The sequence below is a fragment of the Diorhabda sublineata genome, chromosome X, assembly GCF_026230105.1.
Source record: "Diorhabda sublineata isolate icDioSubl1.1 chromosome X, icDioSubl1.1, whole genome shotgun sequence".
In the NCBI taxonomy this organism is placed as follows: Eukaryota; Metazoa; Arthropoda; class Insecta; order Coleoptera; family Chrysomelidae; genus Diorhabda; species Diorhabda sublineata.
Window position 1 is genome coordinate 21,382,926 of NC_079485.1, and position 22,537 is coordinate 21,405,462.

A 22,537-nucleotide genomic window follows, 5' to 3' on the forward strand; every position below is an offset into this window, starting at 1 on the left:
ATATTTCTAATAATAATTACGAAAACGCCATTAGTTAGTTGGAAAAAAATTTTGAGAATAAACGACTGATAGTACATCAACACGTATTAAACATTTCAAATACTCAACCTCTAAGTAAATCCCCATATATCAAATTATGTTAGTTATTGAATATAATCAATAATAATAAGTGTATAAATCTTCCAGTAGATTCATGGGATGCATTATTAATAGCAATTATTACCGAAAAACTCGACTACCAAACAGGAATGATAATCTACTCTTCAAAAGGATTTGCTTCATTCGTTAAATGAATTTTTAGAAAAACGTTATGAAATATTAGTGTCACTAGCATAGATAAAAATATTCCTCAAAATTTAAAACTCGCAAATTTCACAGTTCCAAATCAAACTTACCAAAATAACTAACAACCACAACAATAACAATAATCATAACAGATTTTTCATAAATTTAATTACAAAAAATAATTGCGTGTTTTGTAAAAAATCACACAACAGTTATCAGTGCAAGGAAATTTTGCAATTGGGGCTAGGCAATAACATTAAAACGGGTGGTAGTAATTATTTAAGATCCAACCACACTACAGATCGATGTGACTAAATTTCGTTTCATAAGGAATATAACAACAAACATCATACACTACTGCACATTAATAATTATGTTCCACCAGTAAATACTTTACATGGCACTTATCCAAATAGAGTTATCCTATATACCGCAATTGTATTAATAATGGATGGTTTTGATAACTTTCACACTTGTCCTTCATTATTAGACCAAGTTTCAGAATCAAACATCATGACAGCCAAAATTTGTAAAGAACTAAGCCTAAAAGAGAACAAAACCAACAGTACAACTGGCGTTAATCTAACCTTAAGTTTCCGAAAAGGTTAACATAACTATTAAATCTTGTTTCACAGATTTCGGAACATATCCGAGTTGCATAGTTTCAAACCAAATCACGTCACCAAGAAATTCCATAACCTTTAATAAAACTTGGATCGAGCTCCCGTCCGATATAAATTTTGATGATGAACAATTTTTCGTGACTAAAAAAGTGGACTGTCCGATTCAATTAAATCAAAACCAACCCTATATTCAAGACACTAAACTAGGCTGGATCTTAGATGGTGACTTATCTCTAGAAAACTTAATAAAGATTTATTTAGAATCCAATTTATATTGTGAGAAACATTTTTGTGAAAGCACCCCATCAAATTCAGACGGAAAATTTCTTTTTAAAATGCCTTTTCGCAAATACCTTAAATAAATATTAGAAAGCAATCCATCATTAAAAGCGTCTTGTCAAGAATTCTTAGGGGAAGATTTACATGGAGGTTGCTGCAGAGAGAGAATTAGAAAAGTCCAGATGTTAGTGCCTACCCCTTCATCGTGTATTTAAACAAACTGCGGGTGGTATTTAACGCTTGTATGAAAACGAAAGTTTAAACGATTGCCTAATAATCGGTCAAGATATTCAAAATGACCTTCTCTCAATCATTTGTAGGTTTAGAACACAACAATTTGCTTTATCTGCTGATATTACTGAAATGTACAGAATGGTAGTAATAAACCAAATTGACCAGAGTTATCAACGAATTTTATATCGATTTAACCCAAAAAAATCTATCAAAATTTTTCGCCTAAAAAAGGTATCATACGGTTTAACTAGTGCTCCTTTTTTAGTAGTTAGTATGGACGATTCAATTACGAGTAGCAACGCAATCAAATTTCTTCTATTTTATTATCGAGTGAATCCAATTCATGTAAATGGGCAAGTAATAGTTCATAAATTTCACCAGAAATCACTGATAGTATTGAATCAGTTGGTTTCGATAAAAACAATGAAGTCAAGCTACTTGGATTTTTTTTTGAATTACCCTAGTGACGAACTTAGGTATAAGGTCAATCTGCCAACGATTTCATATGAAAACCTATTATTATTAATTATATACGTTAAACACTTATAGCATTCCTCGCAAAATAATTACATGCTACCTACCTAAGTCAATAGAAAATTAAGGTTTTGTAGACAGTTCTGCAAAAGCGTGCGGTGCAGTATTTATTTGAGTGTAAAAGATATTCGGGTAACATATCAAATTTATTATGCTCAAAAAGTTAAATCGCACAAAGAAAACAATTACTCTACCCAGTTTGGAACTTGATGCTGCACTGCTTTTAAGCAAAGCAAATTAATATAGTCAGTTTAAATATAAAATAACTTCAGCTTGGTTAGCAGAATCGCACAGTCACTGGCATCAATATGTGATAATATAGTTGCACAAATACAAACTGTAAGTACCCAGAAGGAATGGCATCACGTCCTTTCAAGGCATAATCCAGGCGATACAGTCACTAGAGGTATGTTCGCTCAACAGTTAAAAAATTCCAATCCATGGTGGTATGGACCGGATTGGATTATACAATATTTGGACAATTGTCTAAATTGAATACGCAACGAACTACCAAAAATTCATTGACTCTAGAAAGAAAACACTTATTTTCAACCAACTTGTTTTCTATTGAACCAGAATTACCAATTATTTCTTAATTTTCGTCATTGTTCAAATTAAAACGGATTGTAGCTTATTGTTTTAGATTCATAAACAATTGTAGAAACAAAACAAGTAAATTCATTAACAACTTACGAGCTGGAAAATGCGAGTACGGCTATAGACACATTCAAAATAAGACATTTTAAAATTAAATGAACAAAATCAGTTATAATCCAAAATATTGTCCAAGTGAAATCCATTTATTAATAATAATAGACTTATTGGTTTAGTTGGACGATTAAAAATGCTCCCAAAGTTAAGATAAAAAAATTCCTTGCCGAAAAACATCGTATTACACAATTAATAATGAAACATATGCATGAAAGAGAAATATATTGAGGACATGAGGCCACGATGTTCCCGAGTAAACACTAAACATTTAATCCAAAAAATGGGTACCAAATCAAAGAGTTCAGTCATTGCATGCGTTTTACGTTTCAGGGGTTGATTACACCGGCCCTATCTTAATAAAAAAAAGTCGTTATTGGAATGCACGCAAAATGAAGGCATATATAGCTATTTTTATTTGTTTCCAAACTATAGCAATATGTCTAAAATTAGTAAAGGAATTAACAACAGAGGCATTTTTATCTTTAATGAAACATTTCATTTTAATTTCATACTACCAAAATCTTCCCATTTGTGGGTTATGGAAAAGAGCGGTTAGAAGGGTTAAACATCATCCTCGCCGTGTAGTTGAAGACGCTTCTCTAATATAGAGAGTTTCATACATTGCTAGCATACATTGCAGCTTGTCTTAATTCCAGACCAATATTTCCCGTATCTCAGGATCCGAATGATCCGGGAGACACCAATCCCAGGTGACTTTCTAATCGATTTGCACTATATATCTTATCGCAGATTATCTAGCTGGAATCCTATTCTACAGATCCGGCAATATTTTTGGGCGAGATGGAATATTTAAATCAGTTACAAACAAGACCTAAAGGGTATCAAATACAACAACCAAGAAAATCTGCCAACTTTAAAATGGAAAATGGGACGTGTTGTGCCCACTCATCAAGGTAGTGACGGTATAGAACGTACATCGATAACATCAATCAATAGTGTTTGTAAACGCGCTGTCAAAAAAGGTGTGTGTTTACCTACAACCAGGAATAATTAAAGAAAGATCACATATTTCGTAATTTGCATTTAAACCTATGGATATTGATCCATCCAAGATTATGTAATAAAATATAAACTGAATACAGTCCATATCATTTCAACAAATCGGTCCTTCCAATACAAACAAATTGGACATCGGAAATGGAAGGGAAGAAAATAAGGGATTGTATGGATTCAAAATAAATGCAAAGGAATACCTGAATCCTAAATAAATTGTATAGAATAAATCTGTGATCTATAAAACAAAACGGGAATAAGAAGACGTATCTTAAAGTTTGATAACAAAAAGGAAAAAATGAAATAATGAAAAATAAGGCAAAATTAATGAGTATAATAAGCGACTGTATTCTTCAATGACACTTTGACTTGGAAAAAAAAGAAAGCAATAATAATTGGCAAATTGTTCTAAAACAGGAAAGGAACATTATACGGATAAAATAAAGCACAACAAATTGCGTTGCAATTAAATAACAGGGGGAAGAAAGGAGGGAAAAATATTTATTCTAAGAAGAGTTAATAAATGTTTAACCAAGTGTGACGTAAAAAGAATATAAGGCGATTACAAAGATATCAGTAAATGTAAACCATAGCAAACACAACGTTCCAAAATACATTGTATAAAAAATAATATTTGTTCATTGAAAAGTAGTTAATGTTAATGTGAAGTTAAAATAAATAACCGCTGCAACCAATATAACAGTATCATTTACAAGAAATTAAGTATAATGATAATAGAGAATATTATCAAATTAGTCAATTTTCACAAAAATTACTACAGAAATCAAAGTGACTAGCAGCCAACAACAGCCGTTGCTACAAGATCCATGGCTACAAAGACTACTATCAGAACCAAAATTATAGAGGCGGACGAGGAAACCAAAGGACAAAATCTCTGAAATATAAGGTTTCTCAATGTGGATAATTCGGAAAATATCCAATTAGCCTCTTAAGGAAGTGTTGAATATTTTCTATTTGAACCTGTCACTTTCAAATTATTTTAGTTATTGATAGTGAAATGCCACAGATTCAGCAAAAGCAATTAGAATCAGTAACAAGGTAAATCAAAAACAACTTGGTAGTTTACAGAATGCAATAAAAATGAAAAGTGTTACAAAGGTCAGAGAATTTCAAAAATTATTCTAAATTTTCGGATGGATTATTGGCAGAAATTTAATTACTAAAAATCAATGTGAATTGAAAGGAAAACTGGACAATGACTTTGTAATTGGAATGTATTTACCTGCAAATGAAAAATCACTTATTTATGTTAGTCGGGAAGAAAATACAATAGTAGGGTTACCAATAGGTCGAATAATATAAAAAGTTTTTAGTTAGAAGAGAACCAAAAGAAAGTCTTATAATATTTACAGAGGAATAGCACTCAAACTTTTTCCATCGCTTCACATCCAGTCATCCATCCATTTATTAGAATTTTAAATAAAGCAAATGTTGATATTAAAAAGATTCATGAAACAATACAACTTTACATTTGCGGATATTGCACCTCACAAAGTATTTTCATAAATAGATAATATAATTGTTGGATGTACCAAACATCATCACTCACAAATTCTCAGAATTGATTTCAAGACGTTCCAAAAATTTTATTCAAAATTCTTTTCTTTTATGATAATTACTACGATGCTGTTGAAAAGATGTCTCAAAGTTGTCAATATTTTTTCCTATTTTATTTTTCTTATTTTGATAATTAGAAAGATGCATTATAAGCTCATTAATATAATAAAGCTCAAAATGTATTTACATTTATCAAATTATTATTATTATTTACAATTAATAACTTCCCACTACAATTTTCTATATCAGATATTGTACTTTTATTTGATTTTATTATTATCAAAATTTCTAGAAATATCAATACTCTTGATAAAATCATTTATTTTTTCATAAATTATTTAATTCGCTGCTGGAAACCAAAAATTTAAAACAATGGAAGGCATCAATGGAATGTTACTCAATTATTTCTCTCCAATTTTATTTCTACAAAATATGAAGAATTAAGATGTATTGTTTACTTTAATTTCAGTTGAAGATAGATAAAGATGGCCACTCATATTTTGCGACCCTTGAAATAGTTGATGTCACGGTAGAGGATGCTGGCAAATATAAGGTTACCGCAAAAAATGATTTGGGGGAAAGTAATGCAACAATCAGCCTTAACTTCGACAGTAAGTTTTTTGTATCGCTTCTTGTTTCTGCTTGGTGTGTCTTTTTGTCAGCCTCAGCTGTCTAGTACTGATTTAAATTCGGAAGCAACAAGCAAATTTTGCCAATAACCTTAAAAATTAATTAGAAGAATCTTGGCTCTATCTTCTCTCACAAAGAAATAGAGAAGCAAGTCCATAACAGACACTTAAGGCAACTAGTAATACACAACCAATAATATCAAAAACCTGTGAAAAAACTTCCACCTTTTTAATACAATTTCGATAGTGTAGCTTCTTCTGCTTGCCAATTACACCTACAGTTATCGATTAAAAATGTATTTGTAAAACTCTCACTCACTCACTAAAAATTTATACATAGTCACAAGCAGTCAGTTTCTTCCTTAATTAACTCTAATAGCAGCAATTCATGGACAAGTAAGCCACGGCACTCGTGCACAGTACAATGAACTAACCGATGCTTAATCTCAGCTCAGCTTTTAATATGCAGTTTTAACAAATAATTTCTAATATGTACATTAAAGATATGGTACTAGTTTTGTGTGAGTTGAAGCTTAGATTAGATTGAGTGTAACTGATCGCAATCTACGAAAGTGATATAGATACCACCTATTAAATTCCTGGCAGGCACATAGGCTGAGTTTTAAGTTTTTTTAGGCCAAACTAAGAGGAAACTACTACATGCACCAACAACACTTGTTTGATAACAACATTTAATACTAAGATTAAGGCCATGTTCTTGCAAATGTGACACTTTTTTTCAGAATTGTATTACACAATAAAAAATATTCTTTCACTCTTTAACACCACTGAATGATTAAAAGCTGAGCTTTTCCTTTTCGGTAAGCATTGTAAGTTGCGCGAGTGTTGCTGGCTGTCATATACCTTGATACAGCCAGTTTAGAAGAGTTTCTGCTCACTAGGCGATGAGGCACCAGTACCCGAAAAAGAGGGTATCAAACCAACCTTCACGGAGCGTCCACTCATTCGGCAGACGGAGGACGGATCTACCATAACCTTCCTGTGTCGATGCGTCGGAGAGCCGAAGCCAGAAATTCAGTGGTATGTATACATTAATATATCATTTTTTTAAATATAGAAATAAACTCAATTATCAGTGAATGAATAAGAAAATATAAAAAAATATTAGCACTTGCATTTGAAATCGAAACATATATTTCCGCACTTCATTAGGTTCCACGGAAAGGAGGAAATCAAACAAAACAGTAGGTACTCAATGTCAATGGAAGTTGACGAGAAGATTTATTACATAGCACGACTCGAAATAGCCAACGTCAAAAGAAACGATCGTGGAGAGTACCGCGCCGTTGCGATTAATCGATATGGTACCGGCGTCGCTACCATAAATTTAAATTTTGAGGGTATAGAAAAGCCCAAGTAAGACTGACCAAACATATATCAATATAATTCCTACGATTATTTTTTCTTATAGAATACCTGATGGCAAAGCACCAAGGTTTCCCAAAAAGCCCACAATTAAACAAGAGGGAGATGTTCTTATCATGGAATGTCTCCTCGAGGCTTATCCCGATCCAGATATATCTTGGTTTCAAAGCGAGAAAAGCATTGCGGACAGTGCGCGTGTGCGTATGCTCCGAAAAACCACTAGTAAAGATACATATCTTCTTACTTTAGAAATCGCGAATCCCACCCGCGAAGATGGTGGTCATTACAGATGTAATGCATTCAATGAATTCGGTGAAAGCAACGCTAACATTGCATTGAACTTCCAAGGTATGATGCACTCACAAAATCGATCAAAATGTATAATTATTATGTACATCTGTATTATATGTTTGTGAAACGTCCAATTCCGTAATTCATTTCCACTTTGTTCCAGTGACGTCTTGCCAACAACACTCTGTCTTCGAACCTGTGTTATTGTCATTTTGCATGAGCATGGCCTTTGATAAAATTTGTCTCATTAAGAACATTTCTAATATGTTTGTGTTACAGGTGGAGATAGCGCTGACGGTTTTGCGCCATCTTTTCTTGAAAAACCAAAAATTATACCTAATGAGAGCGGTACTCTCATTACTATGAAATGTAAATGTAAAGCTAAACCGAAACCTGACGTCACGTGGTTCCGAGGAACCACAGTCGTCAAGGAATCTTCAAAAATTAAAATCCAAATTGTTGATATTGAAGAAGACAAATATGACTTGTCACTCGAAATCAAGGTAAAGATAATACACAGCTCACTTATGCATGCTAAACAAAATATTTTCTCTTCTCATTATATATTTTATCAATTGCATTACCAAGAATGAAGTGACGAAAAAGTGAATCAGAGAGTTCTTTTTTAATATTTCATGTTAAAGTTCAACACCTTTTTAAAAACTAATACTTTCTTTTTATTACTTTTGGATAGATCAAATATACTACTGAATGTATTTCACGTTTTGCAATAGAACATCAATAAAAAGTAACTCATTGTATTAAATTTTCTTAAAATCTTATTAAAAATTAATAAGGTAGATACTCTTTCTTGGAAAATTATGTTACCAATCACATCAATTTTATTCTCAAAACCAGAAGGTCTATTATTTCTTGAAGCAATTTTAAGACGAGCTCATCAACTCGATAAATGTTACTATTCTCCCACTTTATATAGATCCTGTGTATGACCCTTCATAATGAATTGGGATTTTTCATTGCTTCAGTAGCGACAATTACGTTTGCTAAAATGCCCATTAGAAAACGTACATTAGTTAGTAACTCAAATATTTTGCAAAATTTTTTGGTTTTAAATTATAAGTAATCAATTTCAAGTTAGGTTCAGGTCAGATTCATGTTTTAAATTACTATTCGGATATCTTTCAAGACATTGTTGATGTTCTTTTTTCGGGTCTCCCATAATAACCTATTGATAACTTCATAACGGGTAGAGATAACTGTAGGGAATCCTCATGCACTATGAAAAAACTAGAATGCTTTTTCATTTACACGAGCTTCCTTTTAAAATAATAAATTAATTGATGTTCAAAATTTGTCAGAGTTAGTATTTGAACACTGTATTATATAAAATTATAGAACCACAATTCAGACGATAGTTCAATTTATATTGACTGTTTAAGCTCCATTTTACAAATAATTGATATATTTAAAATTCACCTATTGCTCCTAGTAAATTTGAAAATTTGATCAAATATTTCGGCGTTTTAAAAAAATCCGAGATTTGAATGGAATGTATGGCAATAAGTAATTTTAGATTGCAGGGATAACTGATATTATTATGTATATTTGTTAGAATTGAAAAACTTTTGTTCACTACAGACCCTATAAATACTGGAGACTCGCTTTTTATATTTGTTTGAATAATTATACTTGATTTTTGGTTTATTTCAATAAATAACAAATGATTTTTAACGTTTTGACGTAACGTTGCTCTTTTTATAGGATCCTGCAGCAGAAGATGGCGGTACTTATAGATGTCACGTCAAAAATGAATATGGTGAAAGTAATGCAAACTTAAATTTAAACATTGAAGCGGAATCGGAACCGGAAGGAGAAGGACCAACGTTCGTGGAAAAACCAAAAATCACCTCACATGACGGTGGGAAACTCGTTGTCATGGAGTGTAAAGTCCGTGCTAATCCTAAACCAAGTATAGTTTGGTACCGAGAAAACAAACAAGTCACAGAATCAACCAAGATTAAAATTAGTATCAAAGAAACGGAAGAAGATCTTTACTTTGTTAAATTAGAATTGAAAGATCCGGGAATTGATGATTCTGGCTTGTATAAGTGCAATATTAGAAATTCACTTGGTGAACTCAATGCCAACCTCAGTTTAAGCATCGAAATCATTCCTGTTATCAAAGAAAAGCCTAAAGTTATAAAGATTATTAAAAAGAAAACAATTATTGTAGAATGTAAGGTACTTAGTAAATTCGCTCCTGACTGTACCTGGTTTAAAGAAGATGAAGCTATTAAAGAAGATCACAGACGTACTGTACACGTTGACCAGATCAAAGATGTAAGCTTGTTTTTTATAAAATTTGTTATATTACTTATTCAACTGTTTTGTAATATCAAATAAGTTTAGAGAGAATAATTTCAAGTATTTTATAATTACAGGGCGAATTTAATATCAAACTCGAAATTAATGAAGTTCAAAAGAACGACAAAGGTCTGTACAAATTGGTAGCTAAGAACGAAAAAGGGGTAGCTACTTCACAAGTTGTTGAAGTTACTGAATTACCTCCTGATGAAAAACCGAAAGGCGAAAAACCGAAATTGACCAGATTGACAAACATCGTAAGTATTCGTTAGCACATTTGAATAAAATATACTTCCTCTCATATTTTTTTTTAATTACTTGTATCGTGCATATTTTCCATTTCTTATTACAATGTTAAACATTTGATTTCTTGAAATCATCATACTTAGATGGTATGAATACATTTATAAAAATCAGATCATTTTATCAATATTTTATTATTAGAAAATTTAGAAATTAAAAATATTTTTAATTTCTAAATCTAAATTATATGTTCTTCTAATTATTCTTTACCACAACAACCCAGTGATTACCAATCACCCCATATATATATATATATATATATATATATATATATATATATATATATATATATATATATATATATATTGATGAATCTAAGAAAAGTTGCGATATTTTCTATAAAATTGATTGAATACACTGATGCGATATAGTGAATGAATATATTTCAAGGCTAAATCTAAAATTTTATTATTTATTATAGATAACTGAAGAAGGAAAATCTGTTGATTTCATAACTTCATTAAAAATAGAGGATAAAACTGTGAAAATATTATGGTACAAGAATACGACTGTAATTAATGAATTTTCTGACATAAAAATAACTTTTGATGGCACTGTAACAAAATTAAGTATAAGCAAATGTAAAACATCACATTCTGCTACATATAAATGTGTGGCTAAAAATGAATTTGGTGAGGATGAAACAAGTGCTACACTACAAGTAAAAGAAGTTAAAGAGGAAGAAGAAGAGGAATCAGAAGAGGTGAATAATATTAATTCAAACAATCGGTGTTTTATAATGACTATTCTAATTTTAGGAAGTATTAACTGAACAGAAAGAAGAGGCAAAAAAAGAGGAGATGAATATAGAAGAGAAAAAAGAGGAGACAAAAAAAAAGAAGATAGAAAAAACGGAGGAAAAGAAGGTAGAAGAGAAGTTTATTGACAAGGTATCATCTGTTACATCTCTATTCATATTATTATTACTAAAGTTAACGCATTATGAGGAGCATTAATATTATTTGTTGATATCAGTGAACTTATTAAAGGGGTAACGACAATATTAGTTTTTCAAATAAGCTTTCTATAATTTATATCTGACAATTTATTAACAATCATTTTTTCAATAGAAGGACGAAGAGAAGAAGGCAATCGAAAAAACCGTTGCCCAAAAGAAAGAGGTTAGTATAAATGTTATTTTGTACTGTCTTTGTCTTACATGTAGGTGTTTGTCTTTAGGAAATAAGAGGCGTTGAAAAGAAAAGTACACGGACTTCAACACAACAGGTAAGACCATGCCCCCTACTTTTATGCTTATATTTACACAATTTGTCTTTGAATCTCGAACCCTCTATAATATGGTCTAGTCTATAGATATCACAGCAGCGTGAATGCTTGCTACTATGTCTAGTTTCGCAACAGATCCTAAGTAAACCTTTTACCTAAAATATTCCTAGAGGCTCTTGGTGGTTCTTGGGGTTATGATTTGGGGAACTGAAACAGATTGAATCGTGAGAATAAGAATTATACATTAAAAAAATTATGCATGGTGTGCTCACAAATAGCCTCCTACTTTAATGCAAATATCCATAAATATCATAGCAGCAAAATACAGTCTCTCAACCGATTTAGAGTAATCTTTTTTACCAAGAACTTCTAAATAAATTTGTGGGATACGTATATATATATATATATATATATATATATATATATATATATATATATATATATATATATATATATCTTAATTGTATTGTATTTATCTCCTTGGTATACTGGTATTATACTCACTCACTACTCACATTGCATTCTTAATCATAATACTAAAATTTCATTTTTCGAGAAATAAATATATAAAATTGTACTTTTACTAATAATTGTACACATTGACAGAGCTAATCACAAATGTTAAGCTGACTTAGATTGGAAACTAAGCATCAACACTTAATTTTTTTCTCAACGCAACAAAATATAAAACTGTATAATTTGAAATAAACACAGAAGCCAATGATAATTTAGATAATATTCTTTAATGTAAATACATTAGCGTAGTCCAAATAAGTGTAGTTTTTCCAATAAAAAATAAACTATAAGTGCTCATTAGAATTTATATTAACCATATGCACATATATATAAAGCTTGAAACAAAATTACCATCAAACATATATCTCTTTTAAATTTTCCATGAACTTATAAGGAAATCTGGAATGTAATTTCCATTATTTTACTCACATTTATTATCGTACTGAAAAATTTAAGAAACTACTGCTTTATAAATGGTTTTTTACTATTAATATTGTTATACCGTGTCCTTGACACATCAATAAATTCGTTAACTTCATTGTACAGAACAAAGAAGTTAAGATAGAATCACGTAGGAGTTCAATAATTGAAACTGAAGAAAAAACGCTTAAAGATGGAAAAGTCAGTCGAAAATCTTCATTCTCAAATGTCAATGAGGAAATAAAGACAGAATCCAGGCGTACATCATTCGTAGATGATAAGAAAAAGGTAACAATGCATAAGAATGCATAAAAGTACTGAACTTTAAATGTTTAAAATTTTGCTTAATTTGTTCAACAATTGAAAACGGGATGATTGATGAGTAGTATAATTTTATACACACATTATCGATAATTTTCAACTACAAACATTACAATATTTTGTTTATATTTATATTTAGAATTTTTGATTTTTGAGAGGTGATGTTAAAATCTACTCCGATTAAGTTTGTTCGTTTTTTTTTCATATTCATTTCATTACGTTCAATATGAGTAAATTTTTTATATTTAAAATTCACACCTTGAACTGTTCTGAATACTATTAGGTAAAACCACCCAACCGTATATCATAAAAAACAAATCCACTTATTCGGGTGTATTAGCCATAGCATAGTACTGGTTAATCCGCATTATAAGTTGTATAGGAAGATAATATTATACATATGTAGCTTCAAACCCATACATTGGGTATCAGAAGAGCGAGAATTTTCTCAAAAATGTTATTGTCAAATAACCTCATTTGCATTTGCACATAATTGATCATTTATGAATTTGAACTTAAGTGGACATTACATGGTTGTACTTGAAAAATATTGGAATTGATTTTTCAAAAAATTTTTACGGGAGTAGCAGAAATCTTAGAACTAGAATTCTTAGAAAAAAACATTTTTTGTTCGTAAGACAAACATTTTTTGACAGCTTACAGCAACGATTTATTATGTTTATATTATTATTTTCCTCCTTAAAAGGTTTTCAATTGTTAGTATTCATATTAAAATTATTTTAAACTAATTTATAATAAAATACAAATCCTAAAGAAGAAACCATCTTCCACAGATCACAAAAGATACAAAAAAACTGGAAACTACAAAAGAAGCGGTGAGTATTTTATCTTTATTTAATCATTTTCTGATAGTAGCTACACAAGCACATAATTTTACCAATGATTTATTTATACACAGAAAACTCCTGACACTTCCACCAATCACATAGAAGGTGGTTTTAAACCAGAACTGGACAGTAAAACAGCTAAAAACCGAGAACCCAAGGATGTGGAATCTATAAAACCTAAAGAATCTAAAACCGAAAAGCAACAAGACGATAAACTAACCTCTAATGTAACTGACACTCGTAAACCTTTGGCATCTGATTCTGAGAAATCTAAAGACGATAAGCTATCTACTATCGAAAATACTACTCGTAAACCTTTAATACATGAACCTGAAAAATCGACACAGGCTACAACTAAGCTTAATGAAAATTCTGCTCTTATTAATAAACCCGCCCGTAAGTCTCTCACACCAGAACCCTCCAAACTCAAACCAAAAGAAGACACTTTATCACCTAACCAAATTACACGTAAGTCGTTGACTCCAGAACCTCAAAAAGCTGCAGAGAGATCTACACTTTCAGAGAATATGGAAAAACCAAAAGAAGAAAATAAGCTCTCAACTTCTCGCCCATTCGATAAGAAATCTGATCCTCAGAAAACTGAACTCGCTGTTCCAGATCTTGAGGCGAGGCGTTTGTCTCTTAAAAAGGTACTCGGAAAGTAATTTGGTACTTTTTTGCACTCACACACTACGCAATCATGCATCTGCACTGCACTACATTAAAACTCAGTTTTATGTACTTTGTATGTTAGGTACATGAAAAATTTTCCAAGATGACATCTTGTTAAATATAAAAAGCAATACTGATTTTGAAAAATATTCTGCTGGTCAGTTTATCTAAATAAATATTTACCTCAGTTAGAACAAGCGCAACAATATTTTAGTATTTGGAATTTTTGTTAATGTATGTCAGAAACTTTTTTAGTAAAAATGCTTCTTTATATCGTACGGGCTTCTTAGTTTCGATTATTGTTGGTTCAATCTCTTAGCCAAAAGTCTCGATGATTTAGACTCATGATTTAAAGAATTTCATGAACTTCTCTTGATTCGTTTAAAGTCTTCTAATTTATTGGAGGAAATGCTTTACTATAAATTTTATGATTATTTTATGAAGCTTGTATAATGCACGATCTTAAATTTTTAACTATTTCTACGTAGTAATCAAAAACTCTAAAATACTATCCATGTTATTTTTTTTATTAAATGAGATTTATGAGGCCGAGTATAATATATTTGATTGTAACAGTTAAGTTCTTATATGTTGCAGACGTGTTTTGGTACTATTCACAAATTAACAGTGGAGAAACGCTTACTCCACTCCTTACTATTTTTTAATATTTTACGGAATACTCAACAGACATTTTTGACATATTTACAACGCAATTTTTATTAATATAAACATAAATTGCTTGTACGTTAGTAAGAAAGCGACAAAAAAGCACCAAGGAAACTGCTAGTAAACTTCACTCACAATGCAATTATACTTATTTCCAACAGGTAAGAATGTTTATATCATTATCAATATTTCTACTCATGTTTATCAGAGAAGAGAAACTTGAAATGTAGATTCAACTAATCGCCACTTATTAAAAGCGGTGTCTTGAGAAAAGAAAATAAGCTAAAAAAGCATAGTCTAGCACTGGTCAACCCAGCTCAAGCAACTAAACACAAATATCTCCACAATCTTTAACAATCACTCCTTATTGTTAATCAACCATGCTAGAGTAATGAAAGGCTTGTATAAGGCAATCAACGTTTAAATAATTGGAGTATTGGTAGTTTTTGATTATTACACAAGCATATATTTTTTTTAAAAGGTACTGGAATTTGAAAGAATTTAATAATGAGTTATTTGTTCATTTTACAAATTAACTAATATGACATCGTTTGTTTCATGTTAATCCATGTCTTATTTCCCACAACTGTGAAATCAACAGTCTGAAGAAAAGCAAGAAATTCCTGGCATTAAAAAGGTAGGTATAAAAATCTGAGCCGACGATTATTATTTAAACAAATTACACATATCTTACCAGTATACCAAATATATAAAATATCCATTTACTACGAACGTCAGAAATTTTAGCGAAACTGGACTTGGTTTTGATAAAACCCAATTACAAGTCTTCACATTGGTTCACCTACTAATTCATTGTTCAAATTATGTATTCACCTACTTCATATTTTATTAACGATTATCCGTAAATCACAATACCACAAAACTAACTGGATTTGGTTAATAGAGTTGCGACGCATTCCAAATAGGTATCATCCGACATCGCATACTTACAACAACGATTGAAATATTCATTAGAAAATAATTTTTAAAGACATTAGTAAAGCTATTAGCAAAAATCATGCAAAATTTTGTATCATATTTTCATTCATGATAAAATTGAAGACTGCCTAACAAAATTAAATGTCAAATACACACAGCAGTTTGGTTCTGTCATTATCGCGGATAGTTTAGCGTCAAAAATTTTTGAAAATACTTGTGAGAGGTTTTTTCTAGTACCACTCATTGTTGTTATTTATAAAGGGTTAGTAGAAACTTGGCTTGACAATCTTCTTAATTGAAACTCCCATTATTTTATTATTGTAATAATATCGTTTTTTATAGTACTTTATCATTTATTAATCATTCTCCATACCTAGATATATTAATTTATTCTGAGTTATTCGTTATGAAATTTTATTGTATTGACCATGCAATTTATTTAACCTAAATAGATTTTCCAAAAATTAGGACAACTATTCTGAAATATGTTAGTGAAACAGACTTGTGATATATATCTAAACAAAAAATGTAATTATATTTTCGAGACCCGAACATTTAAACAATATTTTCTTATGAATTTGATAAGAAGGGACTTATCACCTAACTAGCATGGCCTCTGTAATTAAATAACATTAGACACTGTTTGAACTTACCACTACACCAAAACTTACAATTTCACTGTCTCATGCGCGTTTCGATAACCAAATATCTTCAGAGATTGAAGGTAAACTAAAACCTATTAACTTGATCTACCTATTTACACTAAATGTTCCTATAAATGAACTTCTTCTCGCGAAAAATAAGACCACTAAGGCAGGACATTTCACATTCATTCCTTAAAAAAATAAACTATAAAAAAAGCTGCATGTAACAGGCATTGTGTCCCTATTTAAACTATTCTAACATTTAACAATCTCAATTCTTTCAAATGTATGCAGCAATTTTTGAACAATTTCACATTATTTATATTTATTCCTTGATAATGACTGGCAGCGTACTCGGCAATACTCGATTTTTGGGTCCATCTATATTTTAAATGAGCTATGTGCTTTTTAAACCTGACATTAACAATCTGCCCAACATATTTTTTGTTATACTCATTACAGTTAAATTCATAAATACTATTTTTTCCGAATCGGGTATTTCATCTTTGGTATTATCCAATAATTGTTTTAATGTATTGCTGGATTTATAAACAATTTCATTTTGATTTTGGAAAAAGGTGGTTTAACAGAGAAATTTCTCAATGCCATGAAGGTTAATTAATCTATCTACAATTCTCTTATCATAACCGTTGATTACAGCCACATCCTCTAGAAAAGTTCTTTCCTTATTGTATCTTTCGATATTAAGTGGAATAAATCGACCGATATACCAGAAAATGGAAACTCACCATCTGATGTTGGATTCAATAGAAATAATCAACCTGGACTGGATGTACCTGTAGCGGTAGTTTTCTTAAATACATCAAATTCTAGGCTATTACTATTGTTAATTACCATCTAAGGTATTTAAAAATGGTAACTGTTCTGTATCTTCCATTTCATAAGTAAACTTGATAAATGAGCATTTTGAAATCAGTTTTGAAATGAAGTCTTCTACATTCACCTTTTTCGTATTGAGTATAGCGAAATTATCGTCCAAATACCCTACCCTGGGAAAATACTAAAATCTTCACTAATCTTCTTTACAAAGTGACTCATGAATAGCTCAGAGTATTGTTCGTAAAATTTATTGTTCTACTGGAAATAGTTTTTGACCATACACATTTTCGCTAATTGTAGATATTCTTCTATTGCATCAGCTGCAAAATTATTAGAGTTCAGTAAACTTTCTAGGTACCTTAAAGTATATGGGGTGGACACGCTGGGAAATAATGAACTTACATCAAAGGAGATTAAAATTTACCTATATTTAATTTCTCTATTCTTTACTTTATTGATAAATTCTAGCGAATTCTTGACTAAAAACTCTCTAGTTTGATAGGTAGAATTTCAAACTAAATTGGTTGATGTATGTCTCTTCGTATATTTCTAATTCAAGGGTACTTCGTTTACCGTACATGTATCTAATTTCTACATTCAACCAACTAACTCACGAACTCCATCCTAACCATATTATTGGTTACGTCCACGTTGAAAAGCTGGAAATATCACTTAACCAAACCCAATATCAGCACCTACCAATCTAATTTTAAGACTAAGTTTTACAAACCTATTCTGTTCCGTTGATCGTGGAGTCATCACAATTAGATTGAAACTTGCAACTTGTTAAATAAGAGATAAAACATCTCCTACAGCTGGTGAATATATGAATACAAATTTTGAAATTTCTAAATATTAACAGAAATATAAACGCCCTTTTCAAGGTCCAATTTATTGTGTCATCATTTTTTTTAACTGTTATACGTTAATATTAAAAATTACTTTAACTTATTGCGCATTCAATAGTACTTAGTATAAAATGTATATAATACTAATTTTATTTGTCCATATTTTGTATAATCCGCAATTTATTAGTATAATTGTCATGGTTATCGCCAAGTGGTCTATTGTCTGTTTTAATTAACACCATCTTAATGTCTTTTTTTATATTTTAAAGAATTTTAATGATGCAATTAATATTTCACTTGAAAAAATTACGAATAATTCCACATATATAGGAATAGGGAATATTTTGAGCAGAATTTAAAAATAAAACAAAAATACCAGTTTCTATTTAAAGTGAGCAAGATGGAGCCTACATTTTTTACATAATTCTATCCGATCCGCCATTACTTTTGATCAAATCTCTAAGCCACACCCTGTATATATATATATATATATATATATATATATATATATATAGGTACGTGGAAAATTCTTGACGTTCGGCTCCCACTTGGAGCCATTATCAAGAGAGAGAGAGGGTAGGGTGCCTTACTCCTTGGAATTTCACCAAGGAGATGGAAAGATGAAACAAAAAAAAAAAATAATAAAATAGTTAAAATCGAAGCTTAAATTTAATCTCGACGGTAATATGCTGACCGTCGAGAATACCGTGGACAATAACACTATCACTTCTGGTATTTTCAGCTAATTAGCTTATAAATATATATACATATATAAGCGTTTTCGTGGTGGGAATGTGGCAATTGGATATCAGAGTGTACTATATCTATATAATTATGTATTCATCATCAAGGACTGAAATTATGTTCAAAGTGCAATGTAAGAATATCTATAAGAGAATAGCAATGATAAAAAGTACTTTAACACATTGTTATTGTACTTTGACCATAATTTCAGTCCTTGATGATGAATTCATTAGAATTCGGAAGCTAGGCAATATATTAAGATTAGTACACTTTGGTGTTAATTTTGCCACGATTCCACTACAACAACGCTCATGATAATGAATATTATTTCAATTATTCAGCATGACAAACCCAAACGGATTATCCCTCCGAAAGCAGCTACTCAAACGGGTTCATTTTTAAATGTACAATTGAAACCCGTGCAATCAAATGGTAAAAAAGCTAAAAAAGCCGAAACACTCGAAGTAGATTTGAAGGTAACTCACAGGCATATCTTTTTTTCTTCACTCTTCTATCAGCTATTTTGTAAATGTTCCTATTTATGTTGAGTATACGTTGTTCTTCTTATAATTATTTTTCTATCGTCTTATTTGTAACTAATAACTTTCTTACTTTCTCTTTATATATCTGTCATCTTAATTAACCATTCTTACATACTATTTCTTAATTATTCTATGAAGCTTTTGAAACTTTTGAAATGTCAAAATATATATCGCTTCTACTTTCTTCTTGACTTGCCGAAATCAAAACTCTGTATGTAGATATACGTCTAATAAAATGTTTATGACAATAAGTAATTCTACATTCGATTTGTCAATCCGATAAATGTTTTTCTTTCAAAATGCTAAAATTGAAGTAGAATTGTTTGTTTCATCATTCATCTATCTTCTTACTTCTCTGGTTCCTAACTATTATTTCTCTTTTATATACAATCTATCATAATATTAAATATTAACATTCTTCCATAATGTTTGAAACAGAAAACTGGAGCTGATAAAGAGAAAACTTCAGCTAAAAAATCTGTTAAAAAAGAAGAGAAATATGATTATAATGAGTGGGAAAATATACCTGACTATGAAAGACCTGTTTTGGAGACATTCGAAAAACATGAGAAACCTGAATACGCTGGTAGAGAAAAAACCAAATTATCTAAGGTACTTTTATATACAAACTTGTGCTTATAAAAACTTTTGCCATATACGCCATTAATTTAGAATAGTCGTATCCACAATAATACAATCAATTATTAACTATAAATATTCGTAAGTTCAAAACATATTCTCTCTTAAAAATACAACTACTAGTTATTATTTTATATTTGCAAAAATATGTCATATGTATTAGTTATTATGTTATTATTAGTTATGTTGTTTCTCCCATTCCCTACGAGTTCCCCCTTTGGAGTCGATCAAAGTTCCAGTTATCAATTCAGTATTTTACACAAGTAACTGCAAGTGGAAAACGATAGTCTCAACTGTAATTATTTGATCATGAAATTATCCACTTGGATAAAATTACGATGAATCTTAATTGAGATTTTATTTCACGTAAGAAATTAGAGATAACACGAATAGAAAAATTGATAGTATTACACTATTATGCAGAATTTGTAAAGAATAATCGCCCATTATATCTATATTTTTCGACGTAGACGGAAGGCGATGTATGATTTGTAATGTTTGGCCTACATTATCAAACAGGAGTACTTTTGGCGATACGGATCCACACAAGTAAAAATGATCTTAAATTGTTCAATCTTTAAATAGTAGTATCACTTTATTTACGTATTTACTCACCTTTTTCACTTAATTTCACCTTAATTATTCAAATAAAAGCTGCTTGCTCGTGCTTATTTGGCGTTTTTGATTTAGAAATAAATCTCAAAAAATTATTTACTATAGGAAAAACCAAGCCTAGCATTCGAAAGTAAAGAAAAAGCTCCCGACCAAGCCTCAACACTTGAACAACCTAGACCTAGCCTCCCTCAAATAAAAACTCCTGATGCTCCTAAAATTGAAGTGAGTAGAGAGAAAACTCCTGAACCCAGAAAAAAATCTCTCGAGCCTGGCTCTGGGCCAGGAAGTCGCAGAGGCTCTCTTATACCACCAGAAGCAATGGGACGACGTGCCAGTCTCATCATTTCAGACGAGGTAATTTGTCGCATTTATTTCTAACATTAAACGTTTTTTTTTTTAATTTATCTAGCTGTGATTGTTGGTGTCCAGTCGTGGAAAAGTCCCATCTTTTTTATATTTATGTTTACAATTTTATGTCCTAGGAACGTAGGAAACTTCGTCCAGGAGAGGTTTTAGAAGAGAAAAAGGTAACAACCTGATATAATATACAACGTATGCCTGCGCCTTATTTAATTTACTATTCACATCTGACGTGGAAGTGTAAAGAAGAATATCTTCTCTAAGGCTTTTTAGTAACTCTGCAATATCCACTAAATTTTATTCAAATATATTATAGTTTCAAATCTTATAATACTCGATTCATATTAGGTAGTCCATATTGTGAATATTAATTTCTAGAGATGCTAGTACGCCTAAAAAATAAGGTTTATTGCTTCATACACACATTTTTCTAAATTTGAATAATAAAGAATAATTGACCCTTTAAAATGATGAAATGACAATCTTACTTCCCCATATATCTGCCAAACGGTTTCTTATAGGGAATTCATATTTTGGGGATTATTATAAAACATTAGGATAAACGGTTTCAGGTTGTCACCCTCCTTGCCGTTTCTTTATGAATACAAGGCAGTTCATAGATAAAAGAAGTAGTTTATGTATCTTTTCCAGTGATCAATGATGATTAGTTTTCTATTAATTTCTATTATTATATACTTGATTTATTGCAGAAATATAACAATTACAATAAAATACATGTTTATATCCGCGTTTAAATAAACCGAATATGGTGATATCTATCAAATTATTAGAATATTCAAATAAATAATTTTCACATACTTAATTTTCTAAAATGTGCTGTAATAACTCCCACAAAACTACTCGGTATCCATTTGGAATGGGATCCTGATACATATAAGCATGCCCAAAATATAACCTATCTAATCAATACCATTTTGGAAATTAAAAATATTTGTCGCAAATCACATATTCAGAATTGTATTTCCCTTATTGTTCAGTTCAAATTAAAGGTGTACTTAAAACAATATCTTTATTTATGAACGTCCTATCAGCTCTAGAAATCAATGACTACCCTCTAACTGGGCTGATACATTTGCTCCACCTAAGATTCAACTTTTATTCTTACATCAAATTATGTATAGACTCATGCAAAAAACTGAACGTATTGAAGCGTGCCTACAGTAGAAGCACGATTTCGAGAGGGCTACGTCTCAGTGTCAAAACGAATCGTGTCGAGTAACACGCGGTAATTAAATACTTTAAACGAGTTAGGTATAATGCAAACTCACATAGCAAAAAGGTTTAAATGTAGTAGACAGTTGTGTATAGATAAACATGCAAGTGGAGCCCCCACAATCTCTTACACATGTGAAAGTTTTCTTACAATACCAGTAACAATGAAGAAATCATGCATTAATCACCATGATGATTGCCAAAAAAATTCAAGATGCAACCTGCCACAGGGAAAGTAATGTTAACCATATTTTGGTATACTGAAGGCGTA

The 22,537-nt window shown here is 30.6% G+C and overlaps 1 protein-coding gene across 21 annotated transcripts in view; it reads left to right on the forward strand.

Annotated features, from left to right (window-relative positions):
• The window catches only part of LOC130450870 (twitchin), an 83,160-nt gene that overhangs the window by 12,541 nt on the left and 48,082 nt on the right, over nt 1–22,537 (forward strand). For 4 of the 21 annotated variants that reach the window (XM_056789550.1, XM_056789549.1, XM_056789570.1 and 1 more), the window contains exons 5-23: nt 5,728–5,869; nt 6,790–6,928; nt 7,061–7,264; nt 7,320–7,621; nt 7,844–8,067; nt 9,287–9,865; nt 9,967–10,146; nt 10,614–10,895; nt 10,951–11,082; nt 11,263–11,313; nt 11,372–11,419; nt 12,482–12,643; nt 13,471–13,512; nt 13,596–14,174; nt 15,464–15,499; nt 19,219–19,353; nt 19,858–20,031; nt 20,779–21,027; nt 21,156–21,200. In XM_056789550.1, the coding sequence (XP_056645528.1) occupies nt 5,728–5,869; nt 6,790–6,928; nt 7,061–7,264; nt 7,320–7,621; nt 7,844–8,067; nt 9,287–9,865; nt 9,967–10,146; nt 10,614–10,895; nt 10,951–11,082; nt 11,263–11,313; nt 11,372–11,419; nt 12,482–12,643; nt 13,471–13,512; nt 13,596–14,174; nt 15,464–15,499; nt 19,219–19,353; nt 19,858–20,031; nt 20,779–21,027; nt 21,156–21,200 (3,705 nt within the window). The remainder of the gene's footprint in view (nt 1–5,727; nt 5,870–6,789; nt 6,929–7,060; nt 7,265–7,319; nt 7,622–7,843; nt 8,068–9,286; nt 9,866–9,966; nt 10,147–10,613; nt 10,896–10,950; nt 11,083–11,262; nt 11,314–11,371; nt 11,420–12,481; nt 12,644–13,470; nt 13,513–13,595; nt 14,175–15,463; nt 15,500–19,218; nt 19,354–19,857; nt 20,032–20,778; nt 21,028–21,155; nt 21,201–22,537) is intronic. The other 17 variants (XM_056789551.1, XM_056789552.1, XM_056789554.1 and 14 more) reach the window with 14 other exon arrangements.